The sequence below is a fragment of the Lynx canadensis genome, chromosome A1, assembly GCF_007474595.2.
Source record: "Lynx canadensis isolate LIC74 chromosome A1, mLynCan4.pri.v2, whole genome shotgun sequence".
NCBI lineage: Eukaryota > Metazoa > Chordata > Mammalia > Carnivora > Felidae > Lynx > Lynx canadensis.
In genome coordinates, this window is record NC_044303.2 from 196,484,710 (window position 1) to 196,501,098 (window position 16,389).

Here is a 16,389-nt window from a genome sequence, read left to right on the forward strand (position 1 = left end):
CCTTTACGTGATGCAAATCCAACACAGTTTGGCAGGGGGGCATGCTCCACTGGTCCCTCAGGAATCCAATTGAGTGAAGTTAACACCATCTGCCGTCCAACTTGTCACTGATACAGGGGAAGAGGAATCTGGAGAACTCACAAGGCTCTTCTGAGCTTTACCTAGATTGTCAGTTTACTATAAAAGGATATGTAACCCAAGAACACCCAGATGGAGGGGATACCTCGAGGAAGGTATGTGGAAGGGGCGCAGAGCTCCCGTTCCCTCTCCAGGTGCACCACCATTCTCCTAGCGCCTCCCATGTGTTCCCCAACCTGGAAGCTTCTGGAGTTCTTATTTGATTTCAGTCTCTTAACCAGATACATGATTTGCAAATACTTCCATCCTATGGGTTGTCTTTTTACTCTTTTTTTTTAAGCTATTTATTTACTTTTTGAGAGGGAGAGAACACGAGAGGGGGAGGGACAGAGAGAGAGGAAGAGAATGAATTCCAAGCAGGCTGCAAGCTGCCAACATTGAACTGGATGTGGGGCTCGATCTCAGTCTCGTGAATCATGAGATCATGACCCCAGCTGAAATCAGGAGTCATTTGTTTAACCAGCTGAGCCACCCAGGTGCCCCAATGTTTTCACTCTCTTGATAGTATCCTTTGACACACATGATTTTTTAATTTTGATGAAGCCCAGTTTTCCTGTTGTTCTTTTGTTGCTGTCATATCCAAGAATCCATTGCCAAATCCAAGGTCATGAAGTTTACCCCTATGTTTTTTTCCTAAAAGTTTTATACTGTTAATGTTCTTACATTTAGGTCTTTGATACATTTTGAATTAAATTTTGCACATGATATGAAGTAAGGTTCCAACTTCATTCTTTTGCATGTGGCAATCCAGGTGTTCCAGCGCCATTTTATTTATTTATTTATTTATTTATTTATTTATTTATCTGTCTATCTATCTATCTTTTGATGATGATGTGTGGTTTTTTTCATTTTTATTTTTTTAATACTAGTAAACTTAAATACAGTGTTGTATTAGTTTCAGGTATACCGTAAAGTGATTCAAAAATCCCATATATTATTCAGTTCTCATCAAGATAAGTGTACTCTTAATCCCTTTTAACTACTTCACCCATCCCCCCACACCTCCCCTCTGATAATCATCAGTTTGTTCTCTGTAGTTCAGTCTGGTTTTGTTTTGTCTTTTTTTTGTTTTTTCCTTTGTTCATTTGTTTCTTAAATTCCACATGAGTGAAATCAAATGGTATTTGCGTTTCTCTGACTGGCTTATTTCGTTCAGCATTTTACTCTACATCCATACATGTTGCTGCAGATGGCAAGATTTCATTCTTTCTTATGGCTCAATGATATTCTATTGTGTATATATACCACATCATCTTTATCTGTTCATCTGTTGATGGACACTTAGGCTGCTTCCATAATTTGGCTATTGTAAATTATGCTGCAGTAAACATAGGGGTGCATGTATCCCTTTGAATTAGTGTTTTTTGTATTTGGGTAAATTCCCAGTAGTGTGATTGCTGGATCATAGGGTAGTTCTGCTTTTAATTTTTTGAGGAACGTCCATACTGTCTCCCACAGTGGTGTACCAGTTTGCATTCCCACCAGCAATGCACGGGTGTTCTTTTTCTTGACATCCTCAACAACATTTGTTGTTTCTTGAGCCCATCCCCTACTTTTTTTTTTAATTTAAATTTTAGTTAGTGTAGAGCTTTTGATTTTAGACATTCTGACAAGTGTGAGGTAATAATATCTCATTGTGGTTTTGATTTGCATTTCCCTGATGAGTGATTTTGAACATCTTTTTATTTTTTATGTGTCTGTTGGCCATCTGGATGTCATCTTTGGAGAAGTGTCTGTTCATGTCTTCTGCCCATTGTTATTTATTTATTTTTTAATTAAAAAAAATTTTTTTTGAGACAGAGAGAGACAGAGCATGAGCAGGGGAGGGGTAGAGAGAGGGAGACACAGAATCCAAAGCAGGCTCCAGGCTCAGAGCTGTCCACACAGAGCCTGACGCGGGGCTTGAACTCACGGACTGTGCGATCATGACCTGAGCCGAAGTCGGACGCTTAACGAACTGAGCCACCCAGGCACCCCATATTTATTTGTTTATTTATAATGTACATCCAAGTTAGTTAGCATATAGTGCAATAATGTTTTCAGGAGTAGATTCCAGTGATTCATCCCCTATGTATAACACCCAGTACTCAGCCCAACAAGTGTCTTCCTTAAGGACCCTTACCCATTTAGCCCATCCCCCCCATCCACAGCCCCTCCAGCAACCCTCAGTTTGTTCCCTGTATTTAAGAGTCTCTTAGGTTTTGTCCCCCTCCACGTTTTTATATTATTTTAACTTCCCTTCCCTTATGTTCATCCATTTTGTATCTTAAATTCCACATGAGTGAGGTTACATGATATTTGTCTTTGACTAATTTCGCTCAGCATAATACCCTCCAGTTCTATCCATGTAGTTGCAAATGTCTTCTGCCAGTTTTTAATTAGATTATTTATTTTTTAGGTGTTGAGCTGTATAAGTTCTTTGTATATTTTGGATACTAACCTTTTGTTAGATAAGTCATTTGCAAACAACTTCTCCCATTCCATAGGTTGTCTTTTAGTTTTGTTGGTTGTTACCTTTGCTGTGCAGACTTTTTATTTTGATGTAGTTCCAATAGTTTATTTTTGCTTTTGTTTCCCTTGCCGCAGAGGACATATCTAAAAACATATTGTTATGGCCAATGTCAGAGAAATTACTGCCTGTGCTCTCTTCTAGGATTTTTATGGTTTCAGGTCTCACATTTAGGTCCTTAATCCATTTTGAGTTTATTTTTGTGTACAGTTTCAGAAAGTGATCCGTTTTCATTTTTTTGCATGTAGCTGTCCAGTTTTCCCAACACCGTTTGTTGAAGAGACTGTCTTTTTCCCATTGTATATTCTTGAAGATTAATTGATCATAGAATTGTGGGTTTATATCTGGGCTCTGTATTCTGTTCTACTGATCTATGTTTTTGTGTCAGTACCATCCTGTTTTGATTACTACAGTTTTGTAATATAACTTGAAGTCTGGAATTTTGGTCCCTCCAGTTTTTCTTTTCTTTCTTTTTAAATCTTTTTTTTTTTTTTCATTTTTTTTTTCAACGTTTTTATTTATTTTTGGGACAGAGAGAGACAGAGCATGAACGGGGGAGGGGCAGAGAGAGAGGGAGACACAGAATCGGAAACAGGCTCCAGGCTCCGAGCCATCAGCCCAGAGCCTGACGCGGGGCTCAACTCACGGACCGCGAGATCGTGACCTGGCTGAAGTCGGACGCTTAACCGACTGCGCCACCCAGGCGCCCCTCTTTTTAAATCTTTTTAATGTTTATTTATTCTTGAGAGAGAGAGAGAGAGAGAGAGAGAGAGAGAAGGAGTGGGGGAGGGGCAGACAGAGAGGGAGACACAGAATCTGAAGCAGGCTCCAGGCTCCCAGCTGTCAAGAGCCTGACACGGGGCTCGAACCCACAAACTGGGAGATCATGACCTGAGCCAAAGTTGGACACTTAACCTATTGAGCCACCCGGGTGCCCCCTGTTTTTCTTTTTCAAGGTTGCTTCGGCTGTTCAGGGTCTTTTGTGGTTCCCTACAAATTTTAGGATTGTTCTAGTTCTGTGAAAAATGCTGTTGGTATTTTGATAGGGATTGCAATACTTGTGTAGATTGCTTTGGGTAGTATTGACATTTTACTATATAACAATTTACAAATAACAATATTTGTTCTTCCAGTCAATGAACATGGAATGTCTATTTGTGTCTTCAATTTCTTTCATCATTGTTTTCTAGTTTTCAGAATATGGGTTTTTCTCCTCTTTGGTTCAGTTTATTCCTAGGTATTTGTATTATTGTAAATGAGATTGTTTCCTTAATTTCTTTTTGCTTTATTATTAATGTATAGAAATGTACATAAATGTTATATCCTGTGACCTTACTGAATTCATATATGAGTTCCAGCAGTTTTTTGGTGGAGTCTTTCGGGTTTTCGGTATATAGTATATCATGTCACCTGCAAATAGTGAAAGTTTTACTTCTTCCTTACCAGTTTGGATGTCTTTTATTTCTTTTTGTCTGATTACTAGGGCTAGGACTTCCAGTACTCTGTTGAATAAAAGTGGTGAGAGTGGACATTCTTGTCTTGTTCCCGACCTTACAGGAAAAGCTCTCAGTTTTTCCCCATTGAGTATGATGTTAGCTGTGGGCTTTTCGTATATGATGCCTTTATTATGCTGAGGTATGTTCTCTCTAAACCTACTTTGTTGAGGGTTTTTATTATGAATAAATTTTATACTTTGTCAAATGCTTTTTCTGCATCTATTGAAATGATCATATGGCTTTATCCTTGATGGGACACATCAGTTGATTTTTTTGCAAATATTGAACCACTCTTACATCCTGGGAATAAATCCCACTTGATTGTGGTGAACGATTGTTTTAATGTATTGTTGAATTCAATCTGCTACTATTTTGTTGAGGATTTTTGCATCTGTATTCATCAGAGATACTGGCCTTTAGGTCTCTTTTTGTGTGTGTGTGGTGTCTTTACCTGGTTTGGGAATCAGTGTAATGCTGGCCTCATAGAATGAATTTGTTCCAGCACCATTTATTGAAGTGATTTTTCTTTTCCCATTGAATGGTCTTGGCACTCTTGCCAAAAATCAATTAGCCATAAATGAAAGAGTTTATTTCTGACTATACTATTCTGCCTATCTGTATATCTATCTCTGTGCCAGTCTTTTGACTATCGTTGCTTGTAGTAAGTTTTGAAGTTGGGAAATGTCATTCTTCCAATATTGTTTTTCTTTTCCAAGACTGGAAACATTGGCTGTTCAGGGTTCATGTGAATTTTGGAATAAAGAGTATCCATTTCTTTTTAAAATTTTTTTTTTCAACGTTTATTTATTTTTGGGACAGAGAGAGACAGAGCATGAACGGGGGAGGGGCAGAGAGAGAGGGAGACACAGAATCGGAAACAGGCTCCAGGCTCCGAGCCATCAGCCCAGAGCCCGACGCGGGGCTCAAACTCACGGACCGTGAGATCGTGACCTGGCTGAAGTCGGACGCTTAACCGACTGCGCCACCCAGGCGCCCCAAGAGTATCCATTTCTACAAATAAGTATTCTTAGATTCTGATAGGGATTCGTTGAATTTTTAGATCAATTTGAGTAGTATTGCTGTCTTAACAATATTAAATCTTCTAATCAGTGGGAGCATATAATTTTTTCCTTTCACTTAGATCATTAATTTTTTTCAACAATAGTTTTCAGAGTATAAATTTCATACTTGTTAAATTTGTTTCTTAGTCTTTTATTTTATTTGATGCTATTATAAATGGAATTGTGTTGTTAATTTCATTTTTGGATTGTCCATTGCAAGTGTATGGAAATGTAATTTATTTTTATATATTGGTCTAGTATTCTGAGAGCTTACTAATAAACTCATTATTTCTTTTTCTTTAACTTATTTTATTTTATTTATATTTGAGAGAGAGGCAGACAGACAGAGACAGTGTGTGAACAGGGGAGGAGCAGAGAGAGACTCAGAATCTGCAGCAGGCTCCAGGCTCTGAGCTGTCAGCACAGACCTCAACGTGGGGTTCGAACTCATGAGCCGTGAAATCATGACCTGAGCCAAAGTCAGATGCTCAACTGACTGAGGCACCCAAGCATCCCTATTATTTCTTTTTTTTTTTTTAAAGCTTATTTATTTATTTAGAGAGAGAGAGAGAGAGAGAGCAAGTGGGAGGGGCAGAGAGAGAATCCCAGGCAGGCTCCACACTGTCAGTGCAGAGCCTGATGTGGGGCTCAAGCCCATGAACCATAACACGATCATGACTTGAGCTGAAGTCAGATGCTTAACTGACTGAGCCAGCCAGGCACCCCAGGTCTTTTTTATTTTTATTTTTATTTTTGTAAGTTTTTATTTCTTTATTTTGAGTGTGAGTGAACAGGGGAGGGGCAGAGAGAGAGGGAGAGAGAATCCCAAGCTGGCTCAATGCTGTCAGCGTGGAGCCCGACGCAAGGGCTGGATCTCACAAACTGTGAGATCATGATCTGAGCTGAAATCAAGAGTCACTTGCTTAACTGACTGAGCCACTCAGTCGCCCCATTTATTATTAGTTCTAATTGTTCTTTAGTTGATCTCTTAGGATTTTCTGTATAAATGATTTGTCACCTACAAAAAGAGATAGTTTTATATTCCTTCACATATTGGATGCCTTTTATTTCTTCTTCTTGCCTAAGTATCCTGGTTAGAACCTCCAGTACAATTTTGAATAGAATAGGGAGTGGACATTCTTGTCTTTTTCCTGATGTTTTGTGGGGGGGATATCCAATCTTTCAGTGTTAAGTATATTAGCTATAGGTTGTCATGCCCTTTATCAGGTTGAGGGATTTCTTTTCTATTCCTAATTTTTTGGTGTTTTTTTGTAATGAAAAATGTGTTGGATTTTGACAAATGTAATTTTTTTTGCATTTACTGAGATCTTTTTATTATGATATATTACTGAATTTTAATTAATTGATTGTTGGATAGTAAACCAACTTTACATTCCTGGACAATTTCCACTTGCTGATGGTGTATAAATCTTTTTATGTATTGCTGGATTCAGTTTGCTGCTTGTGTTGGGGATCTGGAAGACCACCCTGCAGTTTGATGATTTGCTAGAAGAACTCACAGACCTGGAGAAGCTGTTATACTCGTGGTTATGGTATATTACAGTGATAGAATTTACCGGTCTGGGTCTGGACTTTTCTTTGTGGGAAGATTTTTATTTACCAAATTTCTTTCCTTGATGTGAATGTATTCGAGTTATCTATTTTTTCTTGAGTGGGTTCTGGTAATTCATGTCTTTAAAGGAATTTTTGTCTTTCATCCAAATTGTCAAATTCATTGGTATCATATTTTTCATGAGAATCCCCTATTTTTCTTTTATGTCTGTAGGATCTGGTCTAGAGATGTTCTGTTTTTCATTGCTACTTTGCCATTGCCATTTCCCTTTTTTTTTTCTCTTTGCTAACTAAAGCATACTAATTTTATTAATTTTTTCAAATAATCAGTTTGTTATTTCATTTCTTTTTCTCTGTTGTTTGTCCATTTTCTATTTCCTTGACTTCCACTCTGATCTTTATTTTTCCTGTCTTCTACTTATTTTGGGTTTAATTTGCTCTTTTTCTAGCTTCTTAAGGTGGAAGCTTAGATTATTTATTTGAGATCTGTTTTGTTTTCTAATATGAGCATTTAAATACAGGTAGTTCTCACCTGTGTGGTAGCAAAGGACCATAAAAATTAACCATACAGGCCAAAACTTTGTAAACTAGTCTTCATAATCAATGGAAAAAATTAAAATTGTTTTGTAATTTGTTAAAACTTTTTATGAAAACATTAAAAATGATCTCAATGTTGGTTATGACTATATAGAGATAGTAAAACAAATATTTACTACCTTGCAATTTAAAACATTGACAGCATTGAAAATATCTTTTATTTTTTTTTAACAGCCCTGTACAGAGTAGTTTGAGCAGTGTCTACCTTCTTATCCTTGTATAACTTATGATAGGAAATGAACCTTTTTTCTATATCTTACTGAATTCTCAAACTCTTTTCCAAGGTTGGATCAGCCGCCAACATTTTACCCTTTTTGTTTTCAGTGTTGAGAGTTATGTTCAAGATACTGTGAAGATTTTTTTCCAGGGTCACTTTCTCTGTAATATATTTATTCTTTTCATCACAACCTAAGAATTTATGTCAATTAACTTTTACCTTCACTAAATCCTTCTGTCTACATACCTAAAGACTTATGAATAGTGGCAATCCCAACATTTCCACCATCATCTATCTTCTAACCACATCCAGTATTGTTAGTGTTGTTTCTCTGTTGCATTTTCATCTTTGTAGGCCAGTTCCCTGTTTCAGTTACCATTTTTGTAAAATGCTGTGTGGGTTTTCACTGGGAGACAAAGAGGAAACACATCTATACACTTTGCGTTCTGTATATGTATCTGTATATGTATCGGATAACAGATGTAGAATTAATAACTGACAACAGACTTTGAAATAAGTGAAATGATTGAGTACTGAGCATGATGTGTATCTGTTATTTACATATTGATTTGTGGACTCAAGGCTGGCAGTGAAGTTTGTACTTTATGCTATTAGCCGCAGGTACTATACTGTGGTAATTAAAATGTTAACGGTCTTGATGCCAGACTGGTATTACTTAACCAAACTGTACTGAAATTCATGCATGTCGGAATCATGCAAAATGAACATCACCTGCGTATAACTTGTCCTCTAGGTACTGCTTTAACTGTGTTTCACAAATTTTGACATACTGTTTTCATTTTCATTCAAGTTCTTTTTTTTTTTTTAATTTTTTTAACGTTTATTCATTTTTGAGAGACAGAGACAGAGCATGATTAGGGGAGGGGCAGAAAGAGAGGAAGACACAGAATCTGAAGCAGGCTCCAGGCTCTGAGCTGTGAGCAGAGACCGACGCAGGGCTTGAACTCACGAACTGCGAGATCATGACCTGAGCTGAAGTCAGACGCTTAACCGACTGAGCCATCCAGGCGCCCTGTTTCAAGTTATTTTCTAATTTCTTTCTTTCTTTCTTTCTTTCTTTCTTTCTTTCTTTCTTTCTTTCTTTCTTTCTTTTTTTTTTTAATAATTTACATCCAAATTAGTTAGCATATAGTGCAACAGTGATTTCAGGAGTAGATTCCTTAGTGCCCCTTACCCATTTAGCCCATCCCCCCTCCAACCCCTCCAGTAACCCTCAGTTTGTTCTCCGTATTTATGAGTCTCTTCTGTTTTGTCCCCTTCCCTGTTTTTATATTATTTTTGTTTCCCTTCCCTTATGTTCATCTGTTTTGTCTCTTAAAGTCCTCATATGAGTGAAGTCATATGATTTTGGTCTTTCTCTGACTAACTAATTTCACTTAGCATAATACCCTCCTGTTCCATCCACGTAGTTGCAAATGGCAAGATTTCGTTCTTTTTGATTGCCAAGTAATACTCCATTGTGTGTATATATATATATATATATACCACATCTTTATCCATTCATCCATCGATGGACATTTGGGCTCTTTCCATACTTTGGCTATTGTTGAGAGTGCTGCTATAAACATGGGGGTGCATGTGTCCCTTCGAAACAGCACACTTGTATCCCTTGGATAAATACCTAGTAGTGTAATTGCTGGGTTGTAGGGTAGTTCTATTTTTAGTTTTTTGAAGAACCTCCATACTGTTTTCCAGAGTGGCTGCACCAGCTTGCATTCCCAAGTTATTTTTTAATTCCTTATTGGACTTTTTGACACATAGGTTATTTACAAGTATGTTATTTTCCAAACATTTGGGGGAATTTTTGAGATCCCTTTTTGATATTTATTTCTGATTTTATTATGGTTGGAGAATATACGCTGTATGATTTCTGTCCTCATAAAATTATTACAGTTTGTTTTGCAGCCCAGTATATAGTCTATTCTGATGTTTGATTCACATATTCTTGAAATGAATGTGTATTTTGTTGTTGGATGGGGTATTTATAGATGTCAGGTTCATTGATGCTTATTGTGTGTGTGTGTGTTTGTGTGTGTGTGTGTGTGTGTGTGTGTGTGTTTGTTCTTTTATACATCTTGTGAGAGGGATGTTGAAATCTGTAGACATTAATTTGTCTTTTTTTCCTTTCATTTTTGTTAGTTTTAATATGTGTGTTATGGGCATCTGTGGTTAGGTACAAATATGTTTATAATGGTTATATCTTCTTGCAAATCTCCTTTTACAATTTTGAAATATACTTCTTTGTTTCTAATAATATTTATTATCTTGAAGTCTATATTGTCTAATACTAATATAGCTACTTCACTTCTCTTATGCTTATAGTTTGCATGATGTTTTTCTCCCCATTCTTTTGTTTTCAGCCTATTTGTCTTTGAATTTAAAGTGAATTTCTTGGGGCACCTGGGTGGCTTAGTTGGTTAAGCATCTGACTATTAATTTCAGCTCAAGTCATGATCTCACAGTTTGTAAGATTGAGCCCTGCTTTGCACTCTGAACTGACAGTGTGGAGCCTGCTTGGGATTCTGTCTCCTTCTCTCTCTGCTCCTCCCCCATGCACTTGCACTCTCAAAATAAATAAATATGTAAAAAATAATAAAGTGAACTTATTATAGCAATGTATAGTTGATTCTTAACTGTTTTATCCAGACTGACAGTTTCTGACTGGAATATTATTCCATTTCTAGTTAATGTAGTTATTGATTTGTTTTGATTTATGTTTGCCATTTTGCTATTTGTTTTCTGTTTGTTTAATCTCTCTTTTAGTCCTTTTTCTTTTCCTGTCTTCTTTTGTGTTAAAAGAATGTTTTATAGTATACCATTTTAATTTCCCTGTAGAATTTTTATTCATAGTTCAGTCTCTACATACATGTAATATTGCTATAGGGGTTACAATATGATATTTAACTTCTTATAACCTACTACATGTTAATGCTGCTATATTTTTCTGGCAAAACATAGAAATTTTGCACTAACATAGCTCCATTCTCTATTCTCCCTGATCATTTGGTGCTGCTTTGTTCTTTTAATAATGTATGTTATACTTACGTTTGTCATAAATTGGACAATATGTTATTATTTTTGCTTTAAAAAGCTTTTTAAATGGCAGTGCAAGCTGGTGGAGCCACTCTGGAAAACAGTATGGAGGTTCCTCAAAAAACTAAAAAGAGAACTACCCTACGACTCAGCAATTGCACTACGAGGCATTTATCCACGGGATACAGGTGTGCTGTTTCGAAGGGACACATGCACCCCATGTTTATAGCAGCACTCTCAACAATAGCCAAAGTATAGAAAGAGCCCAAATGTCCATCAATGGATGAATGGATAAAGAAGATGTGGTGTGTATATATATATATATATATATATATATATATATATACACACACACACACACACACACACACACACACACAATGGAGTATTACTCGACAATCAAAAAGAATGAAATCTTGCCATTTGCAACTACGTGGATGGAACTGGAGGGTATTATGCTAAGTGAAATTAGAGAAAGAGCAAAATCATATGACTTCACTCATATGAGGACTTTAAGAGACAAAACAGATGAACATAAGGGAAGGGAAACAAAAATAATATAAAAACAGGGAAGGGGACAAAACAGAAGAGACTCATAAATACAGAGAACAAACTGAGGGCTACGGGAGAGGTTTGTGGGAGGGGGGATGGGCTAAATGGGTAAGGGGCACTAAGGAATCTACTCCTGAAATCATTGTTCCACTACATGCTAACTAATTTGGATGTAAATTTAAAAAAATAAAAAAATAAAACAAGTTAAATAAATAAATAATAAAAAGCATTTTATTATTATTTTTTTTTTTAATTTTTTTTTCAACGTTTATTTATTTTTGGGACAGAGAGAGACAGAGCATGAACAGGGGAGGGGCAGAGAGAGAGGGAGACACAGAATCGGAAACAGGCTCCAGGCTCTGAGCCATCAGCCCAGAGCCTGACGCGGGGCTCGAACGCACGGACCGCGAGATCGTGACCTGGCTGAAGTCGGACGCTTAACCGACTGCGCCACCCAGGCGCCCCTAAAAAGCATTTTAAAGAAAATCAAAAGAGAAAAGGCAGACATATTTAAATTCCTCATATTTACTGACATACTTAAAAAAAATTTCTAGGGGCTTGTGGATTTGAGTTATCATTTGGTGTTATTTTGTCAGAGATAATTTCTTTAGTATATTCTGTCATTCGGTTCTGCTAACAAATGTTTTTGTTTATCTGCAGATGCCTTTATTTTGCCATGTTTAAAGGAAAGTTTGCCTAGATACAGAATTCCTGATTGACAGGTTGCTTGTTTTTAGTATTTTTGAATTTGTCATTCACTTTTTATTTCTTGCTGCTTTCAAGATTTTTCTTTTTGTCTTCAGTTTTCAACAACTTAATTTTGACGTGACTAGTTATCTAGGTATTCTACCTGTGGTTTATGGAATTACTTGGATATGTAAATTAATGTTTCTCATCAAATTAGATGATTTTAAAGGCATTTTTCTAATTTTTTTTTTTTGCCTCTTTCTTTTACCTCTTCCTACTACTCCAATCCCGCATATACTGGAATGCCTAATATTACACCATAGATTTCTGAAGTTTTGTTTGTTTTTATATATTTTTTTCTTTTTGTTCTTGGAATTAGTTAATTTTTAGTGGTATCTTCAAGTTTATGGATTCGGATTTTGCCTTCTGCTTCTCAAATCTAATGACCCAGCTGGTGGAAATTTAATTTCAGCTTTAGAATTTTCATTTGGTTCTTTTATGTTTTAACTTACACAGAGTAAATGTTAGTCATAGAGTAAGTTAACTACACAGTCATGGTATTAAAAAGTTCTAATACTCAAAATTTCCTCTTTCTGCCTTTTTATAGTCAAACTAATACCTTTATATACTTTTTTTCTCTTTTAAAATTGCATATTCACCCATTCCCTAGCCTTTTTTCCCTTAACTTTTTTTTTTAAGTTTATTGATTTATTTTGAGAAGGAAAAAGAGTGCATATAAGTGGGAGAAGGGCAGAAAGTGAGAGAATCCCAAGCACGCTCCACACTGTCAGCACGGAGCCCAGTGCCAGGCTTGGTTTCACAAACCGTGAGATCATGACCTGAGCCAAAATCAAGAGTTGGATACTTAACCAACTGAGCCACCTAGGCGCCGCTCCCTTAATGTGTTTAATGTGTTTATAATAGCTTCTTTGGGATCTTTGTTTATGAAATACAGTACCTATAGAGAGTCACTTTCTATTGACTGATTTTGTTCCTTAGTTTAGATCACAGTTTTCTGTTTCTTTATATGTCTAGCAATTTTTAGTTGAACATTCTGTATTGTAGATAATATGTTGTAGTCTGGATTCTTCTGGTCCTTCTAAGGGTTTCTGTTTTTAGAGGCATTTAACTTGCTTGGTCTTAAACTGTGACATCTGTCTCTCCCATAGACTGTCATTTGCTTAGTTCTTGTTTAAGCCTGGCTCTCTAAGAGACTCCCCTTCATCTGCATAAAGTAGAGGTGAGCTTGTGTTATGGACAGAGGTTGTATTAGACATCAAAAGCCATCACTCTTGGCTGCCTGAGTTGTGGATGTGTCAGACCACTTTAAAAGTGTAGCAAATTTGCAAGTCTCTCCAAATTTTCAACCACCGCTGGGCTCTCTAGGGTCTCTTTGCACAAATATTTTAGTGGTTGGGTGGGGGTACAGAGAAAGTTTATTATCTCAACCTTTCTCTGACTCTTACTTCCAAATTCCCCTGTTAAATTTCTAGCTGCTCTACTAACAGCATTAAGGCATATATCATGGGGATTTTTGTTATCTTTTAATGCCCGTAAACTAGGGATGGGGGAAATGGGAAAATCTGAGAAAAAATTCCACAAGCTCCCTATTCTTATCTAAGAAAGAAGTTTTTGGTGAATAAGCACTTTTCAGCTTATGACCTGCCTTTGGTAGTTTTTCTGTACCATGAATTGGTTGTTTTTTTAAAAATCATTTTATTTGTTTTTGTACTTATTTTTTGGGAAGAATTCCTCAACTACCTCATGCCACCATTATTGGAAGTCAAGTCCATCTTTAATTTCTCATGTGATAAACTTACATGTTTTAAATGGCCTGTTGCCTTCCCAGCTCTCTGTCTCTTGGACTGTCCTGTATCATTCATTTGTTTTTACCCCTTTTGTCCTCTACTAAATCTTTATATCTATTTGATTTTATTTCTTTATTCTTTCAGAGAGGGAGACTAGACTTGACAACCCTCAATTGGATATACCTGGAGATGTTTCCTTCCATAAGGAGGTATTGGAAAGTGTAACAAGGGATCCTTCACTATACTCCATTTTTAAGGTCTGGCAGGGTGATGACCAGATGGAGAGACATCAGGAAAATAAAGACAGACTTCTCAGGCAATTCATGGTCATCAAAAACAAAACAGTTGTTGAAGAATCAGGTTATACATATAAGTCATCAGGAAAAATATTTCATGACTGCATAGACCTAGATGCTTCAGGACAAAGATTGTATGAATGTGACTCATTTGAAAAGAGCTTGATACCTAATATAAACTTACTCAGTTGTAATAGGGGTTATGCAAGAAAAAACACTGTTGAGAATTTTAGATGTAGGAGTATACCTATTTCTTCCTATTCTAAGCATGAAAACATTCATAATGGAGTGAAACACTGTGAAGATAGTCAATGTGGAAAGAGTATCAGCAATAAACAGTCTCTTTTTCAATATGTGAATGTTGAAACTGGAGAGAAGACCTGTATATGCATTGAATGTGGAAAATCTTTTCTAAAAAAGTCACAACTCATTATACATCAAAGAATTCATACTGGAGAGAAACCATATGATTGTGGTGCATGTGGGAAAGCCTTCAGTGAAAAGTCACATCTCATTGTACATCAGAGAACTCATACTGGGGAAAAACCTTATGAGTGTTCTGAATGTGGAAAAGCTTTCTCTCAGAAATCATCCCTCGTTATACATCAGAGAGTTCATTCTGGGGAAAAACCATATGAATGTAGTGACTGTGGGAAAGCCTTCTCCCAGAAATCACCTCTCATTATACATCAGAGAATACATACTGGTGAAAAACCTTATGAATGTAATCAGTGTGGGAAGGCGTTCTCCCAGAAGTCACAGCTGATTATACATCATAGAGCTCATACTGGAGAGAAACCATATGAATGTACTGAATGTGGGAAAGCCTTCTGTGAGAAGTCCCACCTCATTATACATAAAAGAATTCACACTGGGGAGAAACCCTATAGATGCACTCAGTGTGAGGAAGCCTTCAGCAGAAAGTCAGAACTCATTATACATCAGATAATTCATACTGGGGAGAAACCTTATGAATGTACTGAATGTGGGAAGACCTTCTCCCGGAAGTCACAGCTCATCATACATCAGAGAACACATACTGGAGAAAAACCATATAAATGCAGTGAATGTGGAAAAGCTTTCTGTCAGCAGTCACATCTCATTGGACATCAGAGAATTCACACAGGAGAAAAACCTTATGTGTGCAGTGAATGCGGGAAAGCCTTCTCTCAGAAGTCTCACCTCCCAGGGCATCAGCGAATTCATACAGGAGAAAAACCTTACATATGTGCTGAATGTGGAAAGGCCTTTTCCCAGAAGTCAGACCTTGTTGTACATCGGAGAATTCATACTGGGGAGAAACCCTATCAGTGTGCTATGTGTGGGAAAGCCTTCATCCAGAAGTCACAACTCACTGTACATCAAAGAATTCATACAGTGGCAAAATTGTAAGAATGGACTTAGCACAGGAAAGTCTTCAGTATCTGCTTAAGCCTTAATAAATAAATAACACAAACTTACAGATTTCATGAGTTGGGGGCATCTTTACTGGTAAAATTTAAGAAATGAAATAAAGTTTCTAATATGTTTATTTTTTTATCAAAGATAATACAAACATCTCAGTTATATAAATAATGGGTATTTTCACTATGGCACGTAAATAAGACTTTTGAGATTGTGAACTGAATTAATTACAAGTTCTATAGTCTATTTTGAAGTCACATATTTGTGATTATGTTACATAATAAGAATTGGACCAGTAGTAATATTATTAATGTTAGCTTAGCATAATTATGGCTGTGAAATAAATCCCCATAGAGCACATGAAGAAAACTTGAGTCAAAAGATGCCACAACCTAGAAACTGTGCTTGAGGGAAGGATTTGATTGTTCCTCTAAAGGTACATGTAAAAATATATATATATATATATTCTTGTAGATAGATGGATTGATAAGATCCAATAAATGTGGTCTTTTGGTTTTTTTGTTGTGTTTTGTTTTGTTTTTCATTTAAAGAATATAAGTTGGTCTGTGTCAGTGGATAGTCCTAGGATCTTGGAATTGACACTTGTTGTTTCTCTGTTTTACTCCTCTCCACTAGGACTTTGGTGTGATGGAAAGACATAGATGGTCATAGGTTTTAATGCTTATTCCATTACCCACAGATTGTGTGACTTCAGGGAAACCTTTTTTCATCCATGGTATCTGTTCCCTCATCTATATATGAAATTCTGGCAGAGAACATGTTTTTAGCTCATATTTGTCCCCTTTATCTTTCCTCTCTGTTCTTTTGCAGGAGGTTGCTGATAACCACGTGTCCCCATTTAAACTTGATTTGCATTCCAGACACTGTGTGTCTGATTTCCCTGATTTCCTATTCTCTTCTTTGTCCATTTCACTGCTCTTGTGTCTGGTGGCCTAATGCATACTGTTATGGAGACCTCACTTTTACTTATTTTTCAA

At 36.6% G+C, this 16,389-nt stretch overlaps 1 protein-coding gene across 4 annotated transcripts in view; it reads left to right on the forward strand.

The window, feature by feature from the left end:
* Positions 1–15,903, forward strand: part of LOC115523258 (zinc finger protein 300-like) — a 32,978-nt gene extending 17,075 nt beyond the window's left edge. For all 4 annotated transcript variants that reach the window (XM_030329074.2, XM_030329102.2, XM_030329065.2 and 1 more), the window contains one exon: positions 13,836–15,903. In XM_030329074.2, coding sequence (XP_030184934.1) covers positions 13,836–15,379 — 1,544 coding nt within the window. In that variant the 3' untranslated portion in view covers positions 15,380–15,903. The remainder of the gene's footprint in view (positions 1–13,835) is intronic.
* The last annotated feature ends 486 nt before the right edge of the window (positions 15,904–16,389 follow it).